Here is a 23,611-nt window from a genome sequence, read left to right on the forward strand (position 1 = left end):
GGGAGAAGTGACGTGCGTGTGTGGATGCAATGTACGTGTCAGTAAGTTATGTGAGACTAAATGAGTAGACAAAGAAGAGAGAGAAGTAGAGAGATCTAGAATAAAGGAGAGTGAAAGTGCCAGTGCAAGAGAAAGTCAAAATAGGTGCCTGCATGAAAGAAGAAAAGTGCCTAATGGGAAAGAGAGGACAGCCCCCAATATAGCAGCACCTGGTTACAGGTGCACCCAATTACCAATTAACCTCCCCAGGTCCGTGCACTGACATGGGATGGCCTGAGGAGGGCACAGGGGGTCGTAACAATTGTTATCAAATAAAGAGGCACAGCATTAGGGGGTAGTGGTGTGAGCGCTCATTCTTGTGTGTGCGCATCTGTGTAAGTTAAACAGTCACCACCGGAGATAACATGGGTAGCAGCAACAAACCTTTTTAAAACAACGAACGAAGCGGACTCTTGCTGTCCATGAAAATATACTGGCTAGATCTTGTTAGGCATGTTTAAGTTAGGCTAATGAACATGTTGCATTCTATACAGCCTGATTATGTCATTCTTTAAGCTACATAGCCTGTCTCCAGTTTTCCTCAATTTGACTAATTAAGAAGGGATAATAGGATATTTGACCGGCATATCATCAAAATGTCCGGAAAACGAAACCTCTGCCGGTCACTTTGACCGGCACCATTTTTTTCTAGCGGAAACTCTGATAGAGGATGCCCGTTTACATGACGATGAGGGAGGATGATGATGATGATGATGATGATGATGATGATGATGAGTGTGAGCTGATGCCACCGTATGCAAATGTCTCTTTCTGTCCACTTGTAATCCCTTCTCTCCCTTCCTGTACTGTCTCTCTACAATATTGTTTCTCTCTGTATTCTGCCCATCCTCCCTCTCTCTCATTGTTTCTCTCTGTATTCTGCCCATTCTCCCTCTCTCTCCCCATTTGTCTCTCTCCAGCGTGGACTTTGGCCTCAGACGATTCTCCAGCGCCGTGGATGGGAAAAGTGGGACAAATGATTCCCTCAGGAGAACAAAGTAAAGTCTCCCCACTTAGTGTCTGCATCTTAAGCGTGAGTCTGAGGTGAATGCACACACGCACACATTCCCTCTCTAACTCTCTCTCTCTCTCTCTCTCTCTCTCACACACACACACACACACACACACACAGACAGACAGACAGACACACACACACACACTCACCACACGCACCAACACAAACACATACACACACACTCTTAGTGGAGTGACCGCTCCTTAAACGTGTCTGGTCACTGGCCTGAAGACACAAAGAGAGTGTGTGGCTCAGCTGGACTAAGGAAGCCAACTGAGAGCCAGTAGACTAGACGAGCACTGCACGCGCGTGCTCCATCACCTTCCTTCCTTCCTGCTGACCCTGACATACTGTATAGCTGTGTAATGTCATGGTTCAATTCAATGCAACTTCATTTACATAGCACCACACTGCATAACAACTGAAATTGTCTTAAGGCGCTTTGTAGACAGATTGTGTAAAAGACTCTAGGGCTATGCCACTGTTCAATTCAATTTGGCTTTAGATTTTGATAGCACCATTAACAGCTGAACCCGTCTCATGGCTCAGAGAGCTCCGAGACTGAAAGGTCTGTATTATATACACATTAGTCACTTAGCTGATGCTAATCCAAAGTACTGATGCACATTTTAACCAGTCTGTAGATGTGTAGATCTGCATGTGTACATTGTGTATGGTGCACTGACCCTGTGATCTATGTGTCGCTAGCATCTTGTTCATCCAGGTGAGTCACAACAGCACCACAGGGGATTGGGTACCGTTGTAAGCACACACACACACACACACACACAGAGGTAAACGTTATTTCTGTCACTACGTTTAGTTCACAGCACTGTTTAGCTCCTCTTTGGATGCTGTCCAATGTTCCTACAGAGGCTCGTCCTGCTCATACCCTCCCGTGTCTCTCCTCTGCGGCGTAATTGTATCATAATAACGATGTCTGAGGTCGTTATCTCAACAAAGGCGGCGCGGCGGCAGACTGGCACGCGCAGCATGGAGGGAGGGGTGATTGACGGCAGACGAGCGGAGACTGGAGGCTGGGAGGGGAGGTGGTGGGTTATCGCCAGCCCTCCCTTCCCATACTAATGACCGCGCTGCTGCTGCCCGGCAACGGGTTCAGCTGGAGTTTACCGCCGGATAAAAACCATGCGGCCGCTGCCACAGAAAGAAAGAAAGAAAGAAAGAAAGAAAGAAAGAAAGAAAGAAAGAAAGAAAGAAAGAGTAAGAGGGAGGGAGAGAGAATTAGAAAGTGTAAAGATGAGAGGAACGAGAAATGAAAGCAAGAGAGAAATGAAAGTGAGCAAGTGAGTAATGATGTTGGTGAGGGTTGGTTTGGGTGGTGGTGGTGGTGTGTGTGTGTGTGTGTGTAGGGGGTCAGGAATCAAGGTTTAGCACACATGACAGGCTGGCAAGTGGACTGGCACAGGGCTCAACTCCAGTGACCTCCTTCAGACTGGCACAGCCTGTAGGGTGCAGACAGACGCATCTCTCTCTCACACACACAGTCTGGCCTCGGCAGAGCAGACAACAAATAAACTAGTCCATGGCCTACAGCAGCTAATTAGCAGCAGCAGCAGCAGCGTTGAGGGGAGCCCTCACCACACACACACACCCCAACACGTGGCCCTGTTAGAGAGGCTCACAACGGGGCACCCTGATGTAATCGTGTTAGCTCTCACACAATCATCTGGCACTTTTTCCCCCTCCTCCTTCAAATTCAAATATCAGCACATTAACCCAGTAAACATATGCATGAAGATGGGAGCTGGGCTAAAGGGGAGAGGGGTGGGCGGTGGGGGTTGGAGAAAGAAAATGTAGGAGAAAGAAAATGTGGTCTACTGGCCTCTTTTTTGGTATTCACTATTTGACTGAAGGGATGTGAAATGCAGCCTTTTCTCTCTCCCCCATTAAACAGCTACAAGACGCACAGAGCTGATGGGGAGGATCTTTATCTGGGCTCCTTGTTTCTGCTGAGTCTTTTAAAAAACACAAAACCGCCTGTCTGGCCTCCACAGGCGTGTTTAAAAAAAAAAAAACAAAAAAAAAAAAAAAGTTTTGAACTCCCAAGTCTGTTGAGAAATTAGGGAGAAGAATAAGGTTACTTGTTGTTGCTCTAACGTAAAACTAATTCCGGAATGCAACACAACTGAATGTCTGAATGACTCCCATGCCAAAATGGAATGGCCCACGTGTTCTTCCACCGAATCTACACCCAACACATCAAACAACAAATGACGTTTGTTGAAATTAGTCTGGAATTTTAGATCATTATTTCTCATGATGTGGCAAGCATCATTCCATCTTCCAAAGAAATGGCTAATATTAGCAATCATGCATACTCTGACTGGTATGCAAATTAGTGATATTGTTAATGTAAAGTCTAGTTTTATTTCAAAATGTCCCATGAACAGTTAAGAGGACTGTGCAATGTAGAGTTCGTCATAAACCGAGCAGCTTTGGCATACACAATTAGGTCTACATTTCTTCTACATCATCCAATTAAAATGCAAATTAATGAAATTAATCAGTCATTTACAAGAACAATTTTGAATGAAATGACCATGACGGATGAAAGAGAATCAGAATGTCTTGTTCATTTTCTCTGCATAATGTCAAACAGACTGCAATTGTAGCACAATCTCTTGCAGAAGGAAAAACGTAACAAAACCCACAGAAGTACTTTCAAGTCAAGATATATGAACTGTGCAATTAATTTTTATGAACTCAATCAGACCTGTGTGTGAACTAATTAATTTAAAAATCAGCCTCTGACGCACTGAATTTTCTGAACTCAGTCATCACTCTGCTCTGTCTCTTTATAAAATAATAATTACTCTGGATCTTGATGCAACATACTTAAATAGTTGTTTGAACATATTTTCAGACAAAATAACTATTCAAAGCATGTAGATAAAGAACTGTACATGAAATACAATGCCAACATTGTGTTGAGTCAAATCATGAACCACTCCCAAACCCTAAATTATCCTGTCTTGGATATAATGTTTTTGTTAAATTGTTCAGCTGGGAGTTTTTCCATCTCATGTCAATATCTACCCAGAACTCAACATTCTTTCTGAAATGGACCTGAGTTGCTGCAATACTTTAACACGGAGCAAGCAATTACTACAGGCAATGAGGTGAATCAGTGAACCAGTAACTAGAGCCATGCTGGGCAACACCAAATTTCGAAACCTTAAAACCACTTTTTTAAATTTCACTGGCGCAGAGACCGTAATTGCTTTGAACTTCAGAGTGTGACAGACGTACAAGCTCAAACTCTGATAAGTCAGCCACATACCACAGCTGATATCTTCATTCTATTTTTCAGCTTCTGCATGCCCCTAGAGAAAAGTGCCTGTCTTCAGAGATGACAGAGCTGAGAGAGGAAAATAACTGTCTAGAATTACATACTTTCCTTTTCTGGAAAGGTTTAATGAAATATACAGGACAAAGGGAGACCTGTTGAACAGGAAGCCTAATGTGATCTCACAGGCTTAGCACTTCAGTATGGGGGGGAAGGAAACCTACTGATCAGCTGATTTACAAACAACCAACCGGATTACTGAAGCACAGTGTAGCGTAGTATAGCATCATCTGGGGACACAGGTCTGTTGCCTGCACATTCTCAGCAATCAAACCTCAGCCAGCTAAGTGCATTACTGACATTATTAAATAACTAACTCAGGAAGGCACACTGAACATTACAGTGGTTATTTAGGTTTTATCCATACAGGCTTTTTCCTATTCAAGACAAGAGACAACAGATGGCATCTAACTGCTTCAAATGTGTTGCATCAAGCAATAGCCTTCTACAATGACAAAAGATCTAGAGCAATCTGTATAAGTGTCCAAGATTAGACCATTATTTCAAATATCCAATGAAAGCAAATGTCACCATTGTGGCAATGTAGCCATAACGAGTCTGCCTAAATGCATCAGCACAATATCAAGACATGGAACATTGACACAATAGACGTCGAGGGAACACCAGGCCACATTTAAGGGGAACTAGTATGATGATTGTTGTAATGATGTAGGCTACGTTCCTGTGGAAGTGAGTCCAGCAGTCATTTTCCTTCTTTTCAAGGTTTGGTTCCTGGCACTGAGGAAATCTGCCAACCCAAACATGTGTGTGGATATCTGGCAATACTACATGTGGAGCAGGCCCACAATCAAAATCAACTGGGCTAAATCCACATAGTCCACATAAGGCATTTTATGTTGGCACTATAGACCCTTTCAAGAGAGTTCCATTATCAGCATCATAGTTGGCCCCACAAGACTTCCTTTTTAACATTCCATTTGTAAGGGATAATGTATAGAACGCCGGTCATTACTGGGAAAATAAGTCCGACAGGGCTAACCGGACCGGGACGCCAAGCAGCGGAGGGGTCTTGTTCCGCCCTGAAGGGACTTATTTTCACAGTAATGACCGGGCGTTTCTATACATTATCCCGCTTTTATTATAATCTGACTACTTGCCAAAACGAAATAATAAACTCCCCACGATATGACTTTAGCCTACATAACCTAGCCTATTTGTTCATCGTGGCCTTTGCTGAGAAACAAATAGGCCTAGTTCGCAACACACGCTGCTAAACTTGAACTCAAACATTCTTTAGAACACAGCTGCTGATCAACCGTCTGCTTTCACGTTTGAATGAAGTTCCAGTCCTTGCGTAGTGATATGAAAGACAATAATCAGAAGCACAAAACCCGTTGCCATTGACAACGGTGATTAAATGCTTTGCCGGTGATTTATGTAGATTTAACATTGGGCCTTCCCAACGTTCGGGCCTTTCATGTGAATGGAACGTTCTGCAGCACTCTGAAGAGCCGTGTAATAAGTTATCTTAATGCAGAGGAAGTAGATTGGGGCCCAAATAGAACGTTCAAGCATTGTTTTTGTTTTTATTGTTGAAAGGGTCTATAGCCTAATGCACTGGCGTGTTTTAAATCTGAAATAAGGAGGAATGTGAGGAGGCTGCTATCACAGTTTTTCTCAGTCAATTTTAGATTGTTAGCCCTTCAGCAGTGGAGTTTTAAACATTTTAACAAGAGAGTCCATTTCGATTTTAGGTTCTAAAATTCCATGTTGAATTCGATGAACCTAGATGACTGCTCTGGATGAACCCAGATACGTTAGTTAGAACGTTAATTGAGTGACGGTACCTGCTGAAAAGTATCTTCCTGAAGCATACATGTGTCTTGACAATCTCAAATTGTTTTAAAATGTGATAGTAATTCTACAGGGGGAGGGGACTGGGACCTTGAATTTGCAATAAAAACAAAAACCTTTAACTTCCTATTTACGTAGAGGCACATGGGTGTGCACTCAAACCACAACCTAGTTTTGTCATAACATACCTTGCATCTGCCCATAACGTTGTACTAATACACTCATCTGTGTGGCCAACTTGTAAATGATATAATCAAGTATAATGACTATTATAAATTTTACAAAAATGCTAGAACGTACAGTGACCTCTGTTAATGTCTATTGATGAAACCGCAGTTTGCCATTTTTCTTTTTTGCGAACTTGGGAGTTTTCACACTGAAAATAGTCTGTATTAATTTCCCTCAGTGAGCATTGGCTATGCCTGGAGGAACAGCGAGCACTGCAGACTAGAGCTGCATTTACTCCATTCTTCCTGGTAACACAACACGACTGCATCAGGACCAAAACTCAATTTGGACAGCAGGCTTCTGCAAATGGACCATGATGTGATGGTTAAGTGCCAAAATCTATTTGCATTGATTTTTTTTCTTTTAGAGATGACAACAGTACAGAGGAGGAGTGGTGAGAGAAGAGGCACATGTGTGTGTGTGTGTACAAGAGAGAGAGTTTGTGTGTGTGTGCGCAAGAGAGAGAGAGAGAGTTTTTGTGTGTATGACTATGTGTGTCTGTGTACTATCTATATATATATATATATATATATATATATATATATATATATAGTACACAGACACACATATGGTAACACTTTATATTAAGACACGCATATACTAACATGTATATTAGTAGCATACTAGGGAACATATTCTACATTACAAAGACTTAATTATGAGTTATTTGTACACCATTAGCACTTGTGGTTTAGTGTCTAACTTCCATTTGTAAAGAGCATCTTTGATAAGTATTTATCCGCGGTTAAACCGCGGATCGGGCGGATGACGTGAAGAAATATAATATTTTAATTAAATTCGGGCGGGTGGCGGTTGAACCAATCAAACGCATCACCCATATACATTAAAACAACCAGCGGATAGCGGGCGGGTGCGGTTTTGAAAATTGGTCAAAAAACGTTGGTGCAGATGGATGATAAGTTTTGCTATGCGGTTACGGTTAAAATAATAGCCCATCCGCGCATCTCTAGTGTGTCTTAATATAAAGTGTTACCATATATGGTAATATATATTTGAGATTGAGAATGAGTTAATAAAAACTGTATTATACAACAATAGAGTGGTGAAGTCCCGCCCCTTCTACTTCCGGTCCATGGGACCGATCTTTCAAAAAATTATGAACGGGAGTTAATGGAGAGATAACAATTATTTTTTGGTCCAGTTTGAATTGTGCCACAAATTTCACATATGATGGGTGTGAATTTAAAAGATAATTTTTCACCGCCAAGAAAGTACTGTTGTTCGATAGACTTCAAAAAGTTATGTTGGTTTTGTGCGAATCCACTCAGTGGACTACATCTCTCGTCTCGAGAGCCATATGCGCCACCAACGTAATGAAACGATAAGAGCTGTTATGCTAGTTAACGGTTGCATCTTGCTGCCTGCTTTGTCACTTAACAGTATGTAATGTACAGTCTATGGGCCTAATACAACTTACCTGATGTGTTTAATCCTCTGACTCATGGTATTTTTCTTGGCAAGGAAAGCCCAATTAAGACCTGTTGCTGGTATGCTTTGTACAATCTAGTGTGGCTGTGAATGAGCTAACGTCACTAGCGAGACTGATGGGTTTGTAGTCGTTGGAATTACGATCTTTCACAATGTTGTAATTCAATAGTTACGAAACAAACTGCAAATGTCTTTACAGGAAAAATTGTCTTTTAAATTGACAAACATCATATGGGTAATTCAAGGCACAAGTCAACCGGGACCAGAAAATAATTTCTTTTTCGCCACAGACTGCCGTTCAAATTTTTTTGAAAGATGGGTCCCATGGAGGCAAACGGAAGGGGCGGGACTTCACCACTCTATTGGGTTCTATGGAACTATTTATTTGTTTCTGATTGGCCGAGAGACGTTCCATGAGTTGGAATATCCCTGGACATTTCAACTCAGACTTTGCACAGCTAATAATAAATCACTCCGCGATACAATGCGAAGATTTGACACAATGTTCTCATCCCAGCTCTCCACTATTTCAAGCAATGGGTCACTATCTTTTACTGTCTATGGTTACTCCTTAGCAAACCATAACGAAACAGTGCTTCACCACATCTGTGGATTAAGCCACACAGTCAACTCAATGTAAGTAAGATAAACGAGGATGCTAATTGTTCTCAGCATTGCCAGCATTGTGTATAATATGATTGTCACTTGGAGGAGACTTGTAGATAACTAACGTTAGCATAGTTAGCTAACCGCTGCTAACCTGCTAGCATAGTCATGTCAGGCTGTGCACAGTAGTGTAACATTTATTCACCATAAATTAATAAAGTTAAATGGTTCTGCAATGTAGACTATGTTTCCGTTTTTTTTGCAGTACCATGTCCCTTACATGACATGGCCCATCCTTGTAACATGCATGCAGCAAACCTAGATATGAATGTGATTTCAGCCCGACTTTCAACATTTCTTTCAAGAAGACACGTAAACCACAAAGACCCGTAATGAGGGATCTGGAATGCTGGTTACCTAGCAACCAAGACGCTGAAAAGGGAACTATTTTTTGGTGCGAAAGAACGATGTCGAAATTAAAAAAATGTAAACAATAAACGGGATGTTTTCAGATTATTTAGTTTGTGGTAGAATTGTTGTCCGGCCTCGTGGCTACAGCCGAACAACACCCGTGGGAATATCCATGACCAACCCCACTCTCCCTCGTGCTATATTGCTTAAATATCAAATACATTCAGGGGTTAGAATTGTCAATAAAGACACGGCATCATTTAATCATGACTCTTCAATAAATTCCAGTTCTGGATTAGATTATCATATATTTGTATACTGAACTTGCTTTAAAATGTTTAACACTCTTAACGCTCATAAATCCTATTTATCATGGAGGCCTGGATGTTTACCCTTGATTATATCATGCTGCACAGCTACACTAATTACTGTTAGTCATAGAGTCAAGCGTTTTCTTTTGTTTTATTATTATTTTTTAACCCTCTCTAAAAGATGCACAGGTTGTGAAGACAGACTGGCTGCACTAATAAACTTTTTTGGACGAAAGAGCTGTTGGCCCCAGAAACAACATGACGTCTGACTTAACAACTGAATAGCCCAAAGCTCCCAACCGCTCAAATTGTAAAGTTGGGGGAGGCTATTTGGTGGCTTACTGGTGGCCTTCTTCTCTTATAGCATTCGATAACATGAAAAAAAAATATATATATAAAAAAATAAATATAATATACTGTATATATATATATATATATATATATATATATATATATATATATATATATATATATATATATATATATATATATATATATATATATATATATGTATATATATATATATATATTATTATATATATATATATAATATGAAACGGTTCTGCCCCACTCACCATAGACCTCTCCAGGGGGGTCAGGATTTGGAGCGTTAGCTTCAGCCAGTTAGCATCCCAGCTGGCTGCCACCATCTTTAAAAATGGCGTCCTGCATGTGCTTATGGTGCGATCCATTTGTCCAATGTGCTCACCTTACGAGTAGCAAGTTGTCCGAAAAACAGGAAGTTACACAAAATTACGCAACGGCACGCCCCCCTAAACTAGTCTGACGAGAAGCGATCTCGTACAAGTCATAGGACCCCCAGTTCACGGCAAGTTGTTACGACAAGGAAGTTACGTCATTTCACAGGTTATGAGTTGGCACAAGCCGTCAGCAAGTACAAATGGAACGCATGATTACTTCTGGCCTCACTTTCACAAACAAGCCAATTGAGTGCCACATTTCCGATTCGCCACACATTATGTCATCGATTTGTGTGGATTGGCTCATGCCCCTAGCAGGGAATTGCCAGCTCAACCACCAATCCACATCAACAACATACTGTTGTACTCTGTAAGGTGGCATCTACAGTAATTGGCTAACTCTAGATGGTGTGTGTATGTGTGTGTCAGCCCAGGGCGTTGGTGACACCAGTACACATACACTACACATATTCTTTTGTACTTGGAATACTCAGTGGAGAGAGTGGCCTCCCAAATCCCATCTGGAGCCAATCTGAGCTAGGCAGGACAGAATGGTCCGCAAGGGCAGTTTAACATGCAGACGGAGAGGAGAGGAGAGGACAGAAGAGGAGACAAAAAGAATAGAAGGCAACACTGTAAGGGGGGAAAGAAAAATTGTCTTGAAAAACGATCGTCTCCTTCCTGAATCTAAATGAGAAGCCAGCCTCAGTAAATCAGGAAATGAAAACTTCACACAGGGCCTTCATAAAAACAAACATGGAATGTGCAGTGCTGGTTTGCACCGGATTGGAGATACCTGACTAGAATGAATATGATGCCATGCAATAGAGTGTGAAGCTGGAGAAAGAAGTCTCAAATATTTATGTTAACTTGACTAAGATACTCAGTCAATTGGAAATGGGTTATTAACCGCCATCATGGCAGACAAATAGGCCTAGACTGTTGTCCAAGACACTGTGGTGTGCTTCATTAGGAGGGTAAAGTCTATGCCAAGCTAATGAAGTGTGGAAATTATAAATGCTAGTTATAACAGCAGTCAGTGCGGGTAAGAAATCAATATACCAGACAGCAATTCCGGACAGAGCTTTACAGCTATGCTTGTAAACTTGTACCTTCCCAGTGAATACCAATGAAATCCAATGGAAAATAGACTATTTACAACAAACACCTCTAACAAATGCAGACAAAACTAGACTGCATTTCCGACGGGAACTGCGAAAGTGTGCTTGCCCTGGTCCGGTCACCAACGTGAGCAGACAGTGACATACGCTATGCTGAACCTGGCTTGATCCAAGCATTCTAACAGTGCCTTTCAGTGTTGGAGCAGTGGCAATACCTCAAAAGCTCTATTCAACTATTGCCTTGCGGGGTGAATGCGGTTCGTTGGCTTTTCCCTGTGGCCTGCCTTCGAATTTAGCTTCTATGACTAAAATCAAATCAATAAAATAAAACAACAGCAGTGATTGGCTGCAAAAATAAATAATGTCACGCGTCTTGCACCTCTCAAACTGGGCTATCAGGTAACCTAGAGAAAAATTTGAAATTATGAAATATGACTAAGGCATTAAAATGCTGCTTGTTTGTCAGGATATTTTTTCACTGATTTATTTTAGAAATATGAGCTATGAGTGTGAATGTTATATATTCCATCCCCTAATTCTGTTTTACTGGTTTATTTGACAAATAATCTATATGGATTTGCTCTATAAAGACCTTATGTCTGTTTGGGATTGTTTTGAGAGCCTATTGATGTATCTCAGAATAAAGGAATGTCCACAACATTAGTGATGTTTTTTTTGTGTGTGAATGTATTTTTACTTAACTCATTAAATTGAGCTGGATACTCATGAAGCGCATGTCTCTAATAGCCACAATAGGGAGTAATTTTAGCAACACCGTATTTTGTGTGGCCCATAACGACTCCAGTGGATCATGAAAACGTGCCAAAAATTCACATTCCTTGCTTGTTGTTGGTACATTAATCCCATTCAGATTGCCACTTATCTGAGATGTAAGAGTTCAGTATAGGTTTAAGGTCTGGGGCAGGGATTTGACATTCTGTGACTTCTTCATTGAGGGCTTGCTTAGCAGCACTGTCCGCTTTCTCATTTCCCCTCAGACCAACATGGCCTGGGACCCAGCAAAAACTACACTTAAGTTCTGGTTCTTTAGGCGTTCTAGTTGATCAAGCTCAGCTTTGGTTGTACTTTTTGTGACATTAAAGCCTACTGGAAAGATTTTTTTAATTGCAATTTAATTGAATGCAATTTACTTTTACGACTAAATAAAATTAATTTATCCCTCTCACCCATAGTTTTCTATTTATTTACAAATGTACATAGGCCTACTGTAATTACATTTCTACATAGTTATTCTACTGATCTTTATACTATTCATCCTGCACATAGACTTATTCTTACTACTCTTATAATGTTGTTTCTGCACTACAATGACACTGTTTCCACACTGCACATAGCTGTATGTTATGTACATATCTGTTATAAATTTGTCATATTGAATATCCATATTTATTCTGTTTTATTATCTTCTGTTAATACACTGCATATATCTATATTATTATTTCTACTATTATAATGTTACTGCTACATCTACATACATTATTCTACTTATTGTATGAGATAACTGCTAATACACTGCACATATTTATATTTAATTCATATTACTCTAAACCACCTTCTGTAAATCAACTGTATACTACTGTCTACATTGCACTATATTTCTTGACCTGTCTCTGTATATTTCATCACCTTTCTATACTTTGCATCACATTGTATGTATACTGTAGCTACATGAATCACAGCTAAGATCCTTGGTTGCTATGAAGGCCAGTCGTTCTAAATGGATGGTTACTATGGCCAAAGGCCAGTTATCTCTCGTTGTCAGCGGACATATCCTAACTTTATCCTATTTTAAACATCTCTATTTTACTTAGCCTACTTCCATACAGTGACTCCTATTAAGAAGTGGCCACTTCATTCGCGCTTACCGTGATTCACGCAGCAACATTATTAAATTAATCTGTCACCATATGCCTATGCCAACGTTTGCAAAGAGGAGAATCTTTTAATTTGATTCACAATGAAACGTTACATTTAATGAACATGTAAACAATGAGTAGGCTAGTTTTGGTTGTTGTTGGTGGTGTTACTGCATCCCTTAGTTATGCCTACAATGCAAAATTGTTCCCTTGTGATTGTTAGACGATTTCAAAAAACATCGCGACACGTGAAATGCCACCACAAAACATTGTTTGTGAATCGGTCTTATTAGGAGTCCTCGCTTTAAGCTGTCACAAACTCAGGCGCTTACTTTTAGGGCTAAAATGCTTCCTGAATTACTCTTAGTAAAAAAAATAGGAGTCCTAAAGTTACGAAAGTGACGGTTACGAGTACAAGCATCTCATATCAAATGACCATGGCATTACGCTAAGCAACATAAATCTCATAACGTTACAGCAACATCTCCTCCCTATGACCTAGCTAGCTAGCTTCTAGCCACACAAGAAATGAATGATGTTAAAATCTCTGCTTAGCATTCTAATAACAGAAGGGGCACATTTATGTGGACCACTACAACATGACTCATTATGTCTGTAACGTTAACTGTATAAAACACTTACTTTCATAAAGGAAGCACACCATCCAGCACATAGCCTACACATGGAAACCGATATTTTAGGTACTTTTAGGCCACGAACTCAAAACGTGTCTCTCTGAAGCTCTGTTCTAGAATCTTTGCTCTGAAGTCTGTCCCCGTTGCTAAGCAACATCATATAAACGAAATGACAGTCTTCCAGTATTAAATGTCTACTTGTGCTTCTGAATGGATGTGTGTGGTTTGCAATTAGAATAAACAAGAAATAACATTTCCAATAATTTCCCATGATAAATTACATAATATTTGCACCTTCCTTACTTGTGAATCTCACACCGTATTTCAAGTAGGCTACACTAGTGAAATGTAATACAACGTTTCCACCTAGCGTCCAGATGTAGGCTATTTAACATTAACGTGACATTGCTTGTTTATTCTTTCGTCAACTCCATGCTTTTAGGAAAACAATCTTTTTATCATAGTTCCCTCTTCAATGAGCGATTACCAGCTCGTTTTTGTAACAGAGATAGCTGTTTATTGTCCCTAGGTTTACAGAAACACCTATTCATATTAATACGTAGCCTATGGAGTGCTGCCGACCACTGTTCATTACATGGCCCAGAATGCCTTGCATGTCTTTACAACAAAACAACACAGTAAAACCTAAATGCCCGTAAACATTTTTAATAAAACTCTCCCATCATGATATGTAACAATAATGAAAAATTTAATTTGAATACCGTCAATGTGAAAACAACTCTATTATGTAAGCTATATATAGCTACTGTTCTCCTTGCTATTTCAGTTCAGAAGTCCATACTATCCCATGGCAGAGCAAGGATTTCATGATTGGGCAAGGTTGCCTGGAGACATTGTGTCTGCTCTGAGACATTGTGCATACATGGAAGGCATTGTGATAGAAGGTGAATGATGAAAAGGTGAATGGTGTGAGTTACCAAATACCCGTGGGTGGTTTGCCAAATGATGGAAACTTTTGGAATATTTCTTTTTTTTTTTTTGCCTATGCACCCTCACACTGGAGTCCCCAGTTCATATACAAAATTTGGTATCGATATGTGACAGTGTTCCTGAGATATGGACGACTTCCTGTTTCGGAGCTTCGCCGAAAATCAAAAATCCTTCCGCTAACATTTGTGAGGCTTGGTCCAAGGATAATGTACGTCAAGTTTTAGGTATGCTCGGACCAAATTGTGACCTGTGAAAATTTAGTTTCGCTTTCTGTTCAATCCAATATGGCGATCTAACGGCACCCCACCTGACGTCATCTTCGCGACCAACTTACACCGGTACTGACCGGACGTTTTAAAGTTGGAACGGTGTCTCTGTCTCAAAGGGCCTAGGCGCTAGGGCTGACAAAAAAATAGGGAGACGGGAAAAATAATAATAATAAAACTTAAGAAGAACAATAAGTGTGCTGCTTTGCAAGCACACTTAAAAATACAACAAATTGCCAAGAGAATGGACACTATCAGCAATGAATGGAAAGTCCCAAACGCATAGATAGCTGAGACAGTCTCCCTGAACCTCATGACAGTACCTCTAGTGCATTGCCTACACAAAGGCACACTATACAACACATAGTATATAATCTATACACAAAGCACAACATTAAGATTATTGTAAAATCTGCCTCTGCAGTCTCCTAATCAGTTTGCGCTGCTTACTATTTAGCCTCCCATGCATAGTTGACTCCAGTTTTTGTCCATGTCAGACATCAACAGTTATTAGCTGTGCATGTTGGGCATATGTTTGAGAAGGTGGTTCAAAAAGGCAGAAAGACATTAGCTGTTACCTGTAGTTTATCCTCTGGTACATTGAGCCAGTGGTTAAAAGCTTGGGACAACTTGGTTCGCACCTGTTTTCCTGAAAAGAAAAAGAATGAAGAATGAAAATGATTACCTTAATTGTCACTTACAGAAATTGAAAATGTACCTGAAATGTGCCTAGTTCATAACAATGATAACACCTATGATCACAACAAACAACAATGATCAAAACATAAGATATGTAGGTTAGGGTCTGAAGCTGCCCATTTCTGTAAGCTTTCCCAAACAGATATACACATACACACATGGATCTATCCACAACTGAAGTCAACTAGATCACTGAGTGTGGCATCCGGGATATCAGTAGGTAAAGGAGGTGGTATGCTCCTCAAAGACGTGCGTCATTGACGCATGGTCACAATTTGGGACGCACACGACACCACCCGCATGCCACGTTGATGGCGCACTTCTTAGATGCAGGAGTATACCAGGTCTATAATGGTGGGAAAAACCCTGGAAAAAACCTCCTCACCAGACAGTAGTGACTTTCATTTTCACTTCCCCTCTGCAGCCAGGAACACAAACAAGGAGAGGGCGGGGAGGGACTTTATGGGCAGAGGTATGGTACACAGTCTTTCAGTTCCTGTTATTATGACCGCCGCGCAGCGAAGCGGCGGTCATATAGGTTTAGTCAGATTTTTTTTCCTTTTTCTTTTTCGCATGCCCAAATTTCCGTCAATGATTCCCGGGACACTGAAAGACCGGGTTACCTAAACTTGGTGGGCATGTAACCCCACATGGATAGCATGGAACCATCGTTTTCGTTTTGATCTGTAGCCCCCGCTGGACTGGACCCCGAAAGGAGGGTAGGGCAGACACAGTTTTCTGTGAATATCTCAAAACCGTAGGGTTTAGGAGGACCTTTTTTTGTATGTTGATCTCAAGGGGCCATGTCAACCCATTCCATAACCACTCATTTCATGTATAGCCACCTAGTTAAACACAAAAAGTAAAATGAGGTGTTGTAATTGAAGGTATCTGTGACCTAACATAGTCAAAACTGCACGAAATTGGAAGTGTAGGATCATTATGACACCCTCTGTATGCACGCCAAGTTTTGTGGAATTCCGTTCATGGGGGGCCACACAATAAATTAATTTATGTTACTATACACCAACTGGCCTGTAGGTGGCCGGAGACAGTTTTCTGTGAATATCTCGAGAACCGTAGGGCCTAGGAGGTCCACCTTTTTATGTATGTTGGTCTTAAGGGGCATGTCAACCCATCCCATTACCACTTATTTCATGTATAGCCACCTAGTTAAAAATTAAAAAGCAAAAATGTAGGTGTTTTCATCACAATATCTCTGGCTGACAAGGTCAAAACTGCACGAAATTAAAAGTGTAGGATCATTATGACACCCTCCGAATGCATGCCAAGTTTTGTGGGGGGCCTTACAATAAAATAATTTATGTGTACATTTAGTGACGTACACCAACAAGGATTCCCGGGACACTGAAAGACCGGGGTACACAAAACTTGGTGGGCATGTACCCCCACATGGATAGCATGGAACCGTCATTCTTCGTTTTGATCTGTAGCCCCCCCGCTGGACTGGACCCCCGAAAGGAGGGTAGGGCAGACACAGTTCTCTGAATATCTTGAGAGCTGTAGGGCCTAGGATGACCAATTTTTTCCGTATGTTTGCCTCCAGGGGTCATGTTAACCCATTCCATGTGCACACATGTGCATAAACAGATACGCACACACATACATTTACAGTAATCATACGTATGACACATACTCACACAGTAGACATATGTACGCATGCATGCACATGCACAAACACACATACGCAGGCAAACACACAAGCACGCACATACACACACACCCACACACATAAACATAAATTTGTACACGCACACATGCACATAATTCAAGAATTTTTCCCGTCATCTACTCCCTGAATTTTTGGTCATTGATACCCGGGACACCGAACCACCGGGGTACATGAAATTTGGTGGGTATGTAGCCCCACTAGACTTTTACGGAAAAATTTAATTTCGTCCCCGGGGACCACCACCACCCCCCCCCCGGGCTGGGCCCCCCGAACCGCAAAAAAAAAAAACAGTTTTTCCTAAATAACTACCTGAACCGTGGCACTGAGGATGAAGAATCTTTTATGGTATGTTGGTCTCAAGGGCCCACATCAACCTGGCTCATAATCACTCATTTGTGATTTGCACCCCCACCCCCCGGTAAAAAATGAAAATGCAATATTATTCTGCTTGAATTGCCCCTATCTTCAGTTAAGATGATCAGAACTGCACCAAATTGTATGTGTATGATTGACCTGGCATTCTCTGGGGTATGCCAAGTTTCGTAGAATTTCATCCATGGGGGGTCTAAAAATTAGGTTATGTGTACATTTAGTGACTGTACACTCATTGGCCTGTAAATGGCGGTGCACACATATACACATGCACACACACAGGCACCCACATACTATCGGGTATTAGAACGGGCCGATACATAATTACAAATTCAGTAGGATTAAAAGAAAGCCAAAATAAATATTCATCATCATCATCATGGCTGCATTTTCAGTATTGGCGATAAGTAGTCGTTTGTCCACTAGATGGCGATCGTTGCAGTGAGACGTAATTTTGTTGGAAGTTAAAAGTGGGTTGGAAAAACAATGGACGCTTACATTTGGCGGACATCTAATAAGGATAGGGACGATGTTCACATGAAGTGTAATTCCCATTTCTTCTTGAAGCCGAAATAAATCTGAGGATGTTTATAGGACATGCTTGGTTTTTACTGCAGGTACGTTAATCTTGTAATATCAATAAGGACCTAGGTAATGTTACGTTAAGCGTTGGTTGAGTGATGGAGGCATTTGATTGATTGCATTTGTAGAAAACTATAAATGCGGTTATACCAAGCAAAATGTATAGCAGCACTGTTTGTATCTTTCGACTGTCATTTATTGCACGTATACAAAATCATTCTGTACAATGGAAGATTTACCAGCGTTACAACCGGTCTGATACAGTTTGCCTATACATGCGTGAGACTGAGGCGCCTGTTTATTTTGTTTTAAGTGCGTGCATGGTGTGAGAGGGGAATCGATGTGCTTTGATTACAGTTTGGTAGTTGTAGTCTTGTGAAATTAAAAAGCATGTGTGTGTGAAGTATCCAAACAATGACACCTTCATTTCATTATGGCTGCTTTAGCAACACACCTTAAGCTACTGTGTAGTGGGTCCCATTTAGAAGTGGCTACTTCATTCGCTTTCCTTGACTCATGGAGCTGCTTGAATGTTATTACAATTTTTTCGCCACGATATGGCAGTTTAAGTCCGCTTGATACTGTAAGTATGAAGCCATTGGTTTCCAAAGGAGATTTTATTTTGTGTCGCCAGCATAGCCTATTGACAATTTATGTTGTAAATAGGCCTACCTTATAATCCTACCTGTAGCTTAGGGAAGCTAACAGCTTTCTATTAGGATCTAGTTTGTTAGTTACCGTTTTGTCATAACTCCCTGATGCATTTAGAATAGCCAGAGCGTGTATATCTCAATCGGAAAATTAAACAATATCGGGTGCCTATGGACTAGGCTGGGTGAAGGGAAACATGCAAGGGAACATGAATCAGCCTATATTTGCACGAACAATAACGGACAAAAGCTCTTCAACTTTGGCCCGTTAAAATGTGTATGAACAGTCTAGCGACGCATTTCATCAAGGCCCATTTGGACATGTCAGTTATTTGCACCACTGGTTAGATGTAAAACAGCATTTCGTTTCAGACTAGGCTACTGTTACTTAATTTGTGCATTAACAATAACGTTTCAGACTACTGTTACTTAATTTGTGCATTGACAATAAAGTATTACATGAACTAAAGATGACTAAAATCTTATGTAGAAGAAGAAACATTCACAAAAAAATCCATCCATCCAAAATGACCTTTGTTTTTGATAGCTGTTGAAAACGCATGGAACTGACAGAGATGTTTTTGTTTAAAAATACAAAAAAATAAATAAATAAACAACATTATGCTGATACCTTTTTTTTTTCCCAAATACAATGTAGCCTACAGGTGTAAGTGACCTTTCATCAATCCAGTTGCAATGGATGAACTGTGATGAACTGCCCTACTTGTGATTGTTTAGAGATTTTAAAGGTTTTATAACAATTCTACATCTTCTTTGGCTATTCTACAATCTATTCACCTTTTCAGCACCAGCAGGTTACTTTCTGTGCAGTCGCGACACACACACTCAGGCATGCCAAACAAGCATACATAAAAAGTTTCAAGAGTGGGGGATGGAGTAAAATATGGAGACAAATTGAAGTGTGATTTATTTTCGCGGAACGGATGTACAGGACTGAGCGGCGGTCATATTTTGTACCGCTATGCGGTACATCTAGTTTCCATTTAGGACAGCAGAGTGGAGAACCCTCCTTGCAACCCCTGTTCTTCGCCTGCACTTACACGCAAGCCACAGTTTTATTTTGAGGCTTTCGTTAAATTTAATAATTTACTTTTCTGGCTGACTACTCAGTCCTGATCCCAGGTTTATGATGATTTGTAAGGTCTGTAGCCAATAACTCAGGAGTGGACGGTAAATCCGAACCATTCATTTTTGCGAACAGCTTATTTTTTTTGTTTTCCACTTTTCCCCTCAAGTGCAATCCTGAAAGTCTAACCTCAGTAAAGAAGAAGAAAAGGGAAAAATGGTCCCTCCACCGCCCTGCATACAGTTCCCTACCCACCCCGGTCACAAAAGAGAGATCGTTAAAAGCTACTCTGGAGAAAGACAAGAACAGACGTTGTTTGGGCCAGCAACAACAGCATCGCCTCCACCCTGTCAGAGCGGCCAGTGTTGGAAAGGTCTAGCAATCACATCCCGGCTTAAGGCTGACAAGCTCAACAGGAGTAAGATAAATATTAGAAATGAAAATATCCCTTCAAGCGCTGCAGGGATATTTGGAGGCAGGCCCAGCCTCTGCAAGAGCAGGCATATAAACCCAAGCGTCAAGAGTGCCAGAGGGGGAGGGATGGCTCTCATTAAGACTAGTGAGGTTACTTTATCATTGGCTCAGTAAGCAAATATGTAGCAATCACTACATGGGAAATAGGCTGCCAAGCTTCAAAATGTGGATTTTCTTTTACAGTTATGCTGTTGGACAAACAGTTGAATCACAAAAACAATGCATATTTGCAAGCTGCTGTAAGTAACTAACGATTCTTTGGTTTGGAGTGATAAAAAGTGCATGACTAAGTGATGTTAAAAGGGCGTAAACCTTTGTGCTCATCACAAAGTGTCTCAATGCTGGCTAAGCTGCTTTAGCTAAACACTTAAAGAGTGTTTACTACTCATTTTTAAATCCATAGGTTTAACAGCTTTACCAAGAAGAGAAACCACTAGCATAATGTGAGAAGCCTAAACACTTGGATGCTTTCTCAGCTGGAGAAATGAGTCTTAACATTAAAAGTACAGCTGCAGGAAGTGCTTGATGAAAACAAACACTGGACTGGTTTTAAAAATGATGTCTGCTATTATGTTTTGTGAAACGTTGTGGATATTTGAGCTATACTTCCAATCAAATCCTGCCCCCCTCTGCCAGTGCTCCAAGAGCACCCAGTTGATTGGCTGGGGTCGTTTAGGGTTTGATCTGAGCTACCTTGTTTATTTCCCAATAACAGAGCCAGGTCTTTATGCAAGACAAGTTTTAAACGCACCAACATGGAACATACAGTTGTTACCTTTAAGTGATGAGGCCCAGAAACCAAACTGTTTCAAATTCAACTAAAATAAACCATCCTAGGGCAATCAATAGCAGAGAGAGAGAGAGAGAGAGAGAGAGAGAGAGAGAGAGAGAGAGAGAGAGAGAGAGAGAGAGAGAGAGAGAGAGAGAGAGAGAGAGAGAGAGAGAGAGAGAGAGAGAGAGAGAGAGAATTCCAGAGGCTCTGATCTGATGCAATAGCCTACACATTACTGCGGTCATCTAATAAGCACAACAAATTAGCCGTCTTAAAAAGGTAGCTTTAAGACACAACTCTGAAATGGATATTGTGCACAATGTGGAAAAACATTACCTCAAAGATGAATGGCAACAGCTAGCTAATTAAACTGAAGCTAGAGGGGGAAATGAATCATATCGTCCTCCAACTCAAGACAAGCCTGTGTGACTGATACGTGTTTTATTTATACAATTTTACACACAGTCTGACATAACGGATCAAAAAGCAGCACCTGTTTTACATTTTTTAACAGCAGTTGTACCACTCTAGTAAGGGTACATTTTGGAAGTACATCCTCTTTGTCATAACATAGATAAAACCACTGTGTTCTGCAACAACAACAAAAATCAGTCCTTGTCTCCTTGTCTCTCTGTCGCTCAACAAACCTGCATGCATGTTCATGGAAAACATTGTTGTTGGCATCACCACGCTGCACAGATTTGTTCAAAACTGTTGCATTCAAGTTAACGGCTCCTACACACAGTTGCGTTCCGTCAACGCATGCCAGTGGGTGTTCCCGATGGTAGCTATGCAAATGACTTGAAGTATAACCGTAATTTGATTGGTTGGTGCTGTCCGTCGATTGGCTTGATTGGCCGGTGCCGTCTGTCGGTGCAGCAACAGCTGAACTTCTCAATGCGAGCGACGGGAGAAACGTGACGCAACCGACCCACAATTCAGTTCGGCAACGGATGACGTGAGCCCATGTAAAGTGAATGGGATGCGTCTCCAGCACTGCAACGCACGCAGCTGTGTGTACAGGGCTCCAGACTAACTTTTTGCACTGGTTGCACTGGTGCGCCTAACTTTTTTCTTAGGTGCACCAGCACAAAAGTTAGGTGCACCCAAATTTTCAACCACATCGCATTTAACACCGCAGCAGGTTCACTTTTTTCCCTTAATTACTGTACTGTAACTTAATGAAGTGTTGGTGCTTTAAGTGCTTCACTGAGCTGAAATTTAAACTTAAAACATCTCAAGATGTATTAAATAAAAATAACAGTGTGTAAATTAACAGTGCACGTCTTTTAAGGGCTTCAAACTGCACATATCATGGCTCAATGTTTTACATACTATCCTTCATGATCTTTAGGCCTTGGCTAAACCAGCTCACCATGCTAGCATCTTCCATAGAAATGTATTTGAGCACAATTTAAAGAGATGTTCCAAGTAGCCTGGGGGATTTTTATGTGATTTTGCAATGCTGATTGCAATAATCATTTGACAGCCCCACAATGCAATTTACTTTTTAATTTTAGTATTTTTTAATTTTCAATAAGAACATGGTTAGTAACGAAATGGTAGGCCTATTTTTATAGGCTATTGCAATGACTTGCTAGCCTGGCAGGCCATCCTATATCATTGAAATGTATAGTCTGGAATTGAACCATTCACCTCGCTTAATCCAAGGGGCGGGCAGAGAATTGTCTTTCAAACTGCCTAGGCATGCAATAGGCCAGCACTACGACCAATCAGAACAAAGAGCAGGATGACATGGCCAGAGCAATGAAAACAGTGAACGGGGAAGTAAACTTTTACCATATCCGGTTGGCAAAACGGCAAATACATCCTTCTTCGAAAGGAATGACTTAAGTGCATTGTGTTCAACTTCAAAGAAAAGCTCAAGTCCAACTCCTCCAAAGTTGGCGTAGCGCCGATTCAAACAACCGCTCTTAGATTTAGCCATAGCCACCTTCCTTGTTGCTACCACCGCGAGGACTGTCGCTTCTTTCTGTTAAGCCCGCTTTTAAGACTAACAAAAAAAAGCTGCCAGGATTGGATGACGTCCACGGCGTCAGCCAATAGAAATCCCTATGGTTTGATACTAGACGTACAGGCTGAGCAAATGAGTGTACACAACTCGCGCAAAACGAATATTGCTGTTGAAAACCCGGGTTACTCCCTGCATGTAACTGCGGTCAATGAAGCACTCCTTTTCGGCGATATGTATCTCTGTCGTTCGGTCGTTGTATGCATTGTTCTCTCTCTGCAGCACAAGCATTTTCAAATTTACACACAGGCACTGGGCCACGGCCAATCAGAGGGGAGGTCCCGCCCTTCACTATCTGTGATTTGTTTAAACCACGATATTGGCCAAATATGTGTCAATGCAAGGTAGAGTTTCAATGCGGACACTTTTTCCTCTTTCGAATAGCTGGTCGCACCGGTGCGACCTCCGATTTTTTTTAGTCGCACTTTTGAAAAATTAGGTCATAATTGGTCACACTC

At 41.0% G+C, this 23,611-nt stretch overlaps 1 protein-coding gene across 2 annotated transcripts in view; it reads right to left on the reverse strand.

The window, feature by feature from the left end:
• The window catches only part of ggps1 (geranylgeranyl diphosphate synthase 1), a 39,649-nt gene that overhangs the window by 6,876 nt on the left and 9,162 nt on the right, over positions 1-23,611 (reverse strand). For both annotated transcript variants that reach the window (XM_048270603.1, XM_048270602.1), the window contains exon 3: positions 15,371-15,441. In XM_048270603.1, coding sequence (XP_048126560.1) covers positions 15,371-15,441 — 71 coding nt within the window. The remainder of the gene's footprint in view (positions 1-15,370; positions 15,442-23,611) is intronic.

This window comes from Alosa alosa, chromosome 18 (assembly GCF_017589495.1).
Source record: "Alosa alosa isolate M-15738 ecotype Scorff River chromosome 18, AALO_Geno_1.1, whole genome shotgun sequence".
Lineage (NCBI taxonomy): Eukaryota > Metazoa > Chordata > Actinopteri > Clupeiformes > Clupeidae > Alosa > Alosa alosa.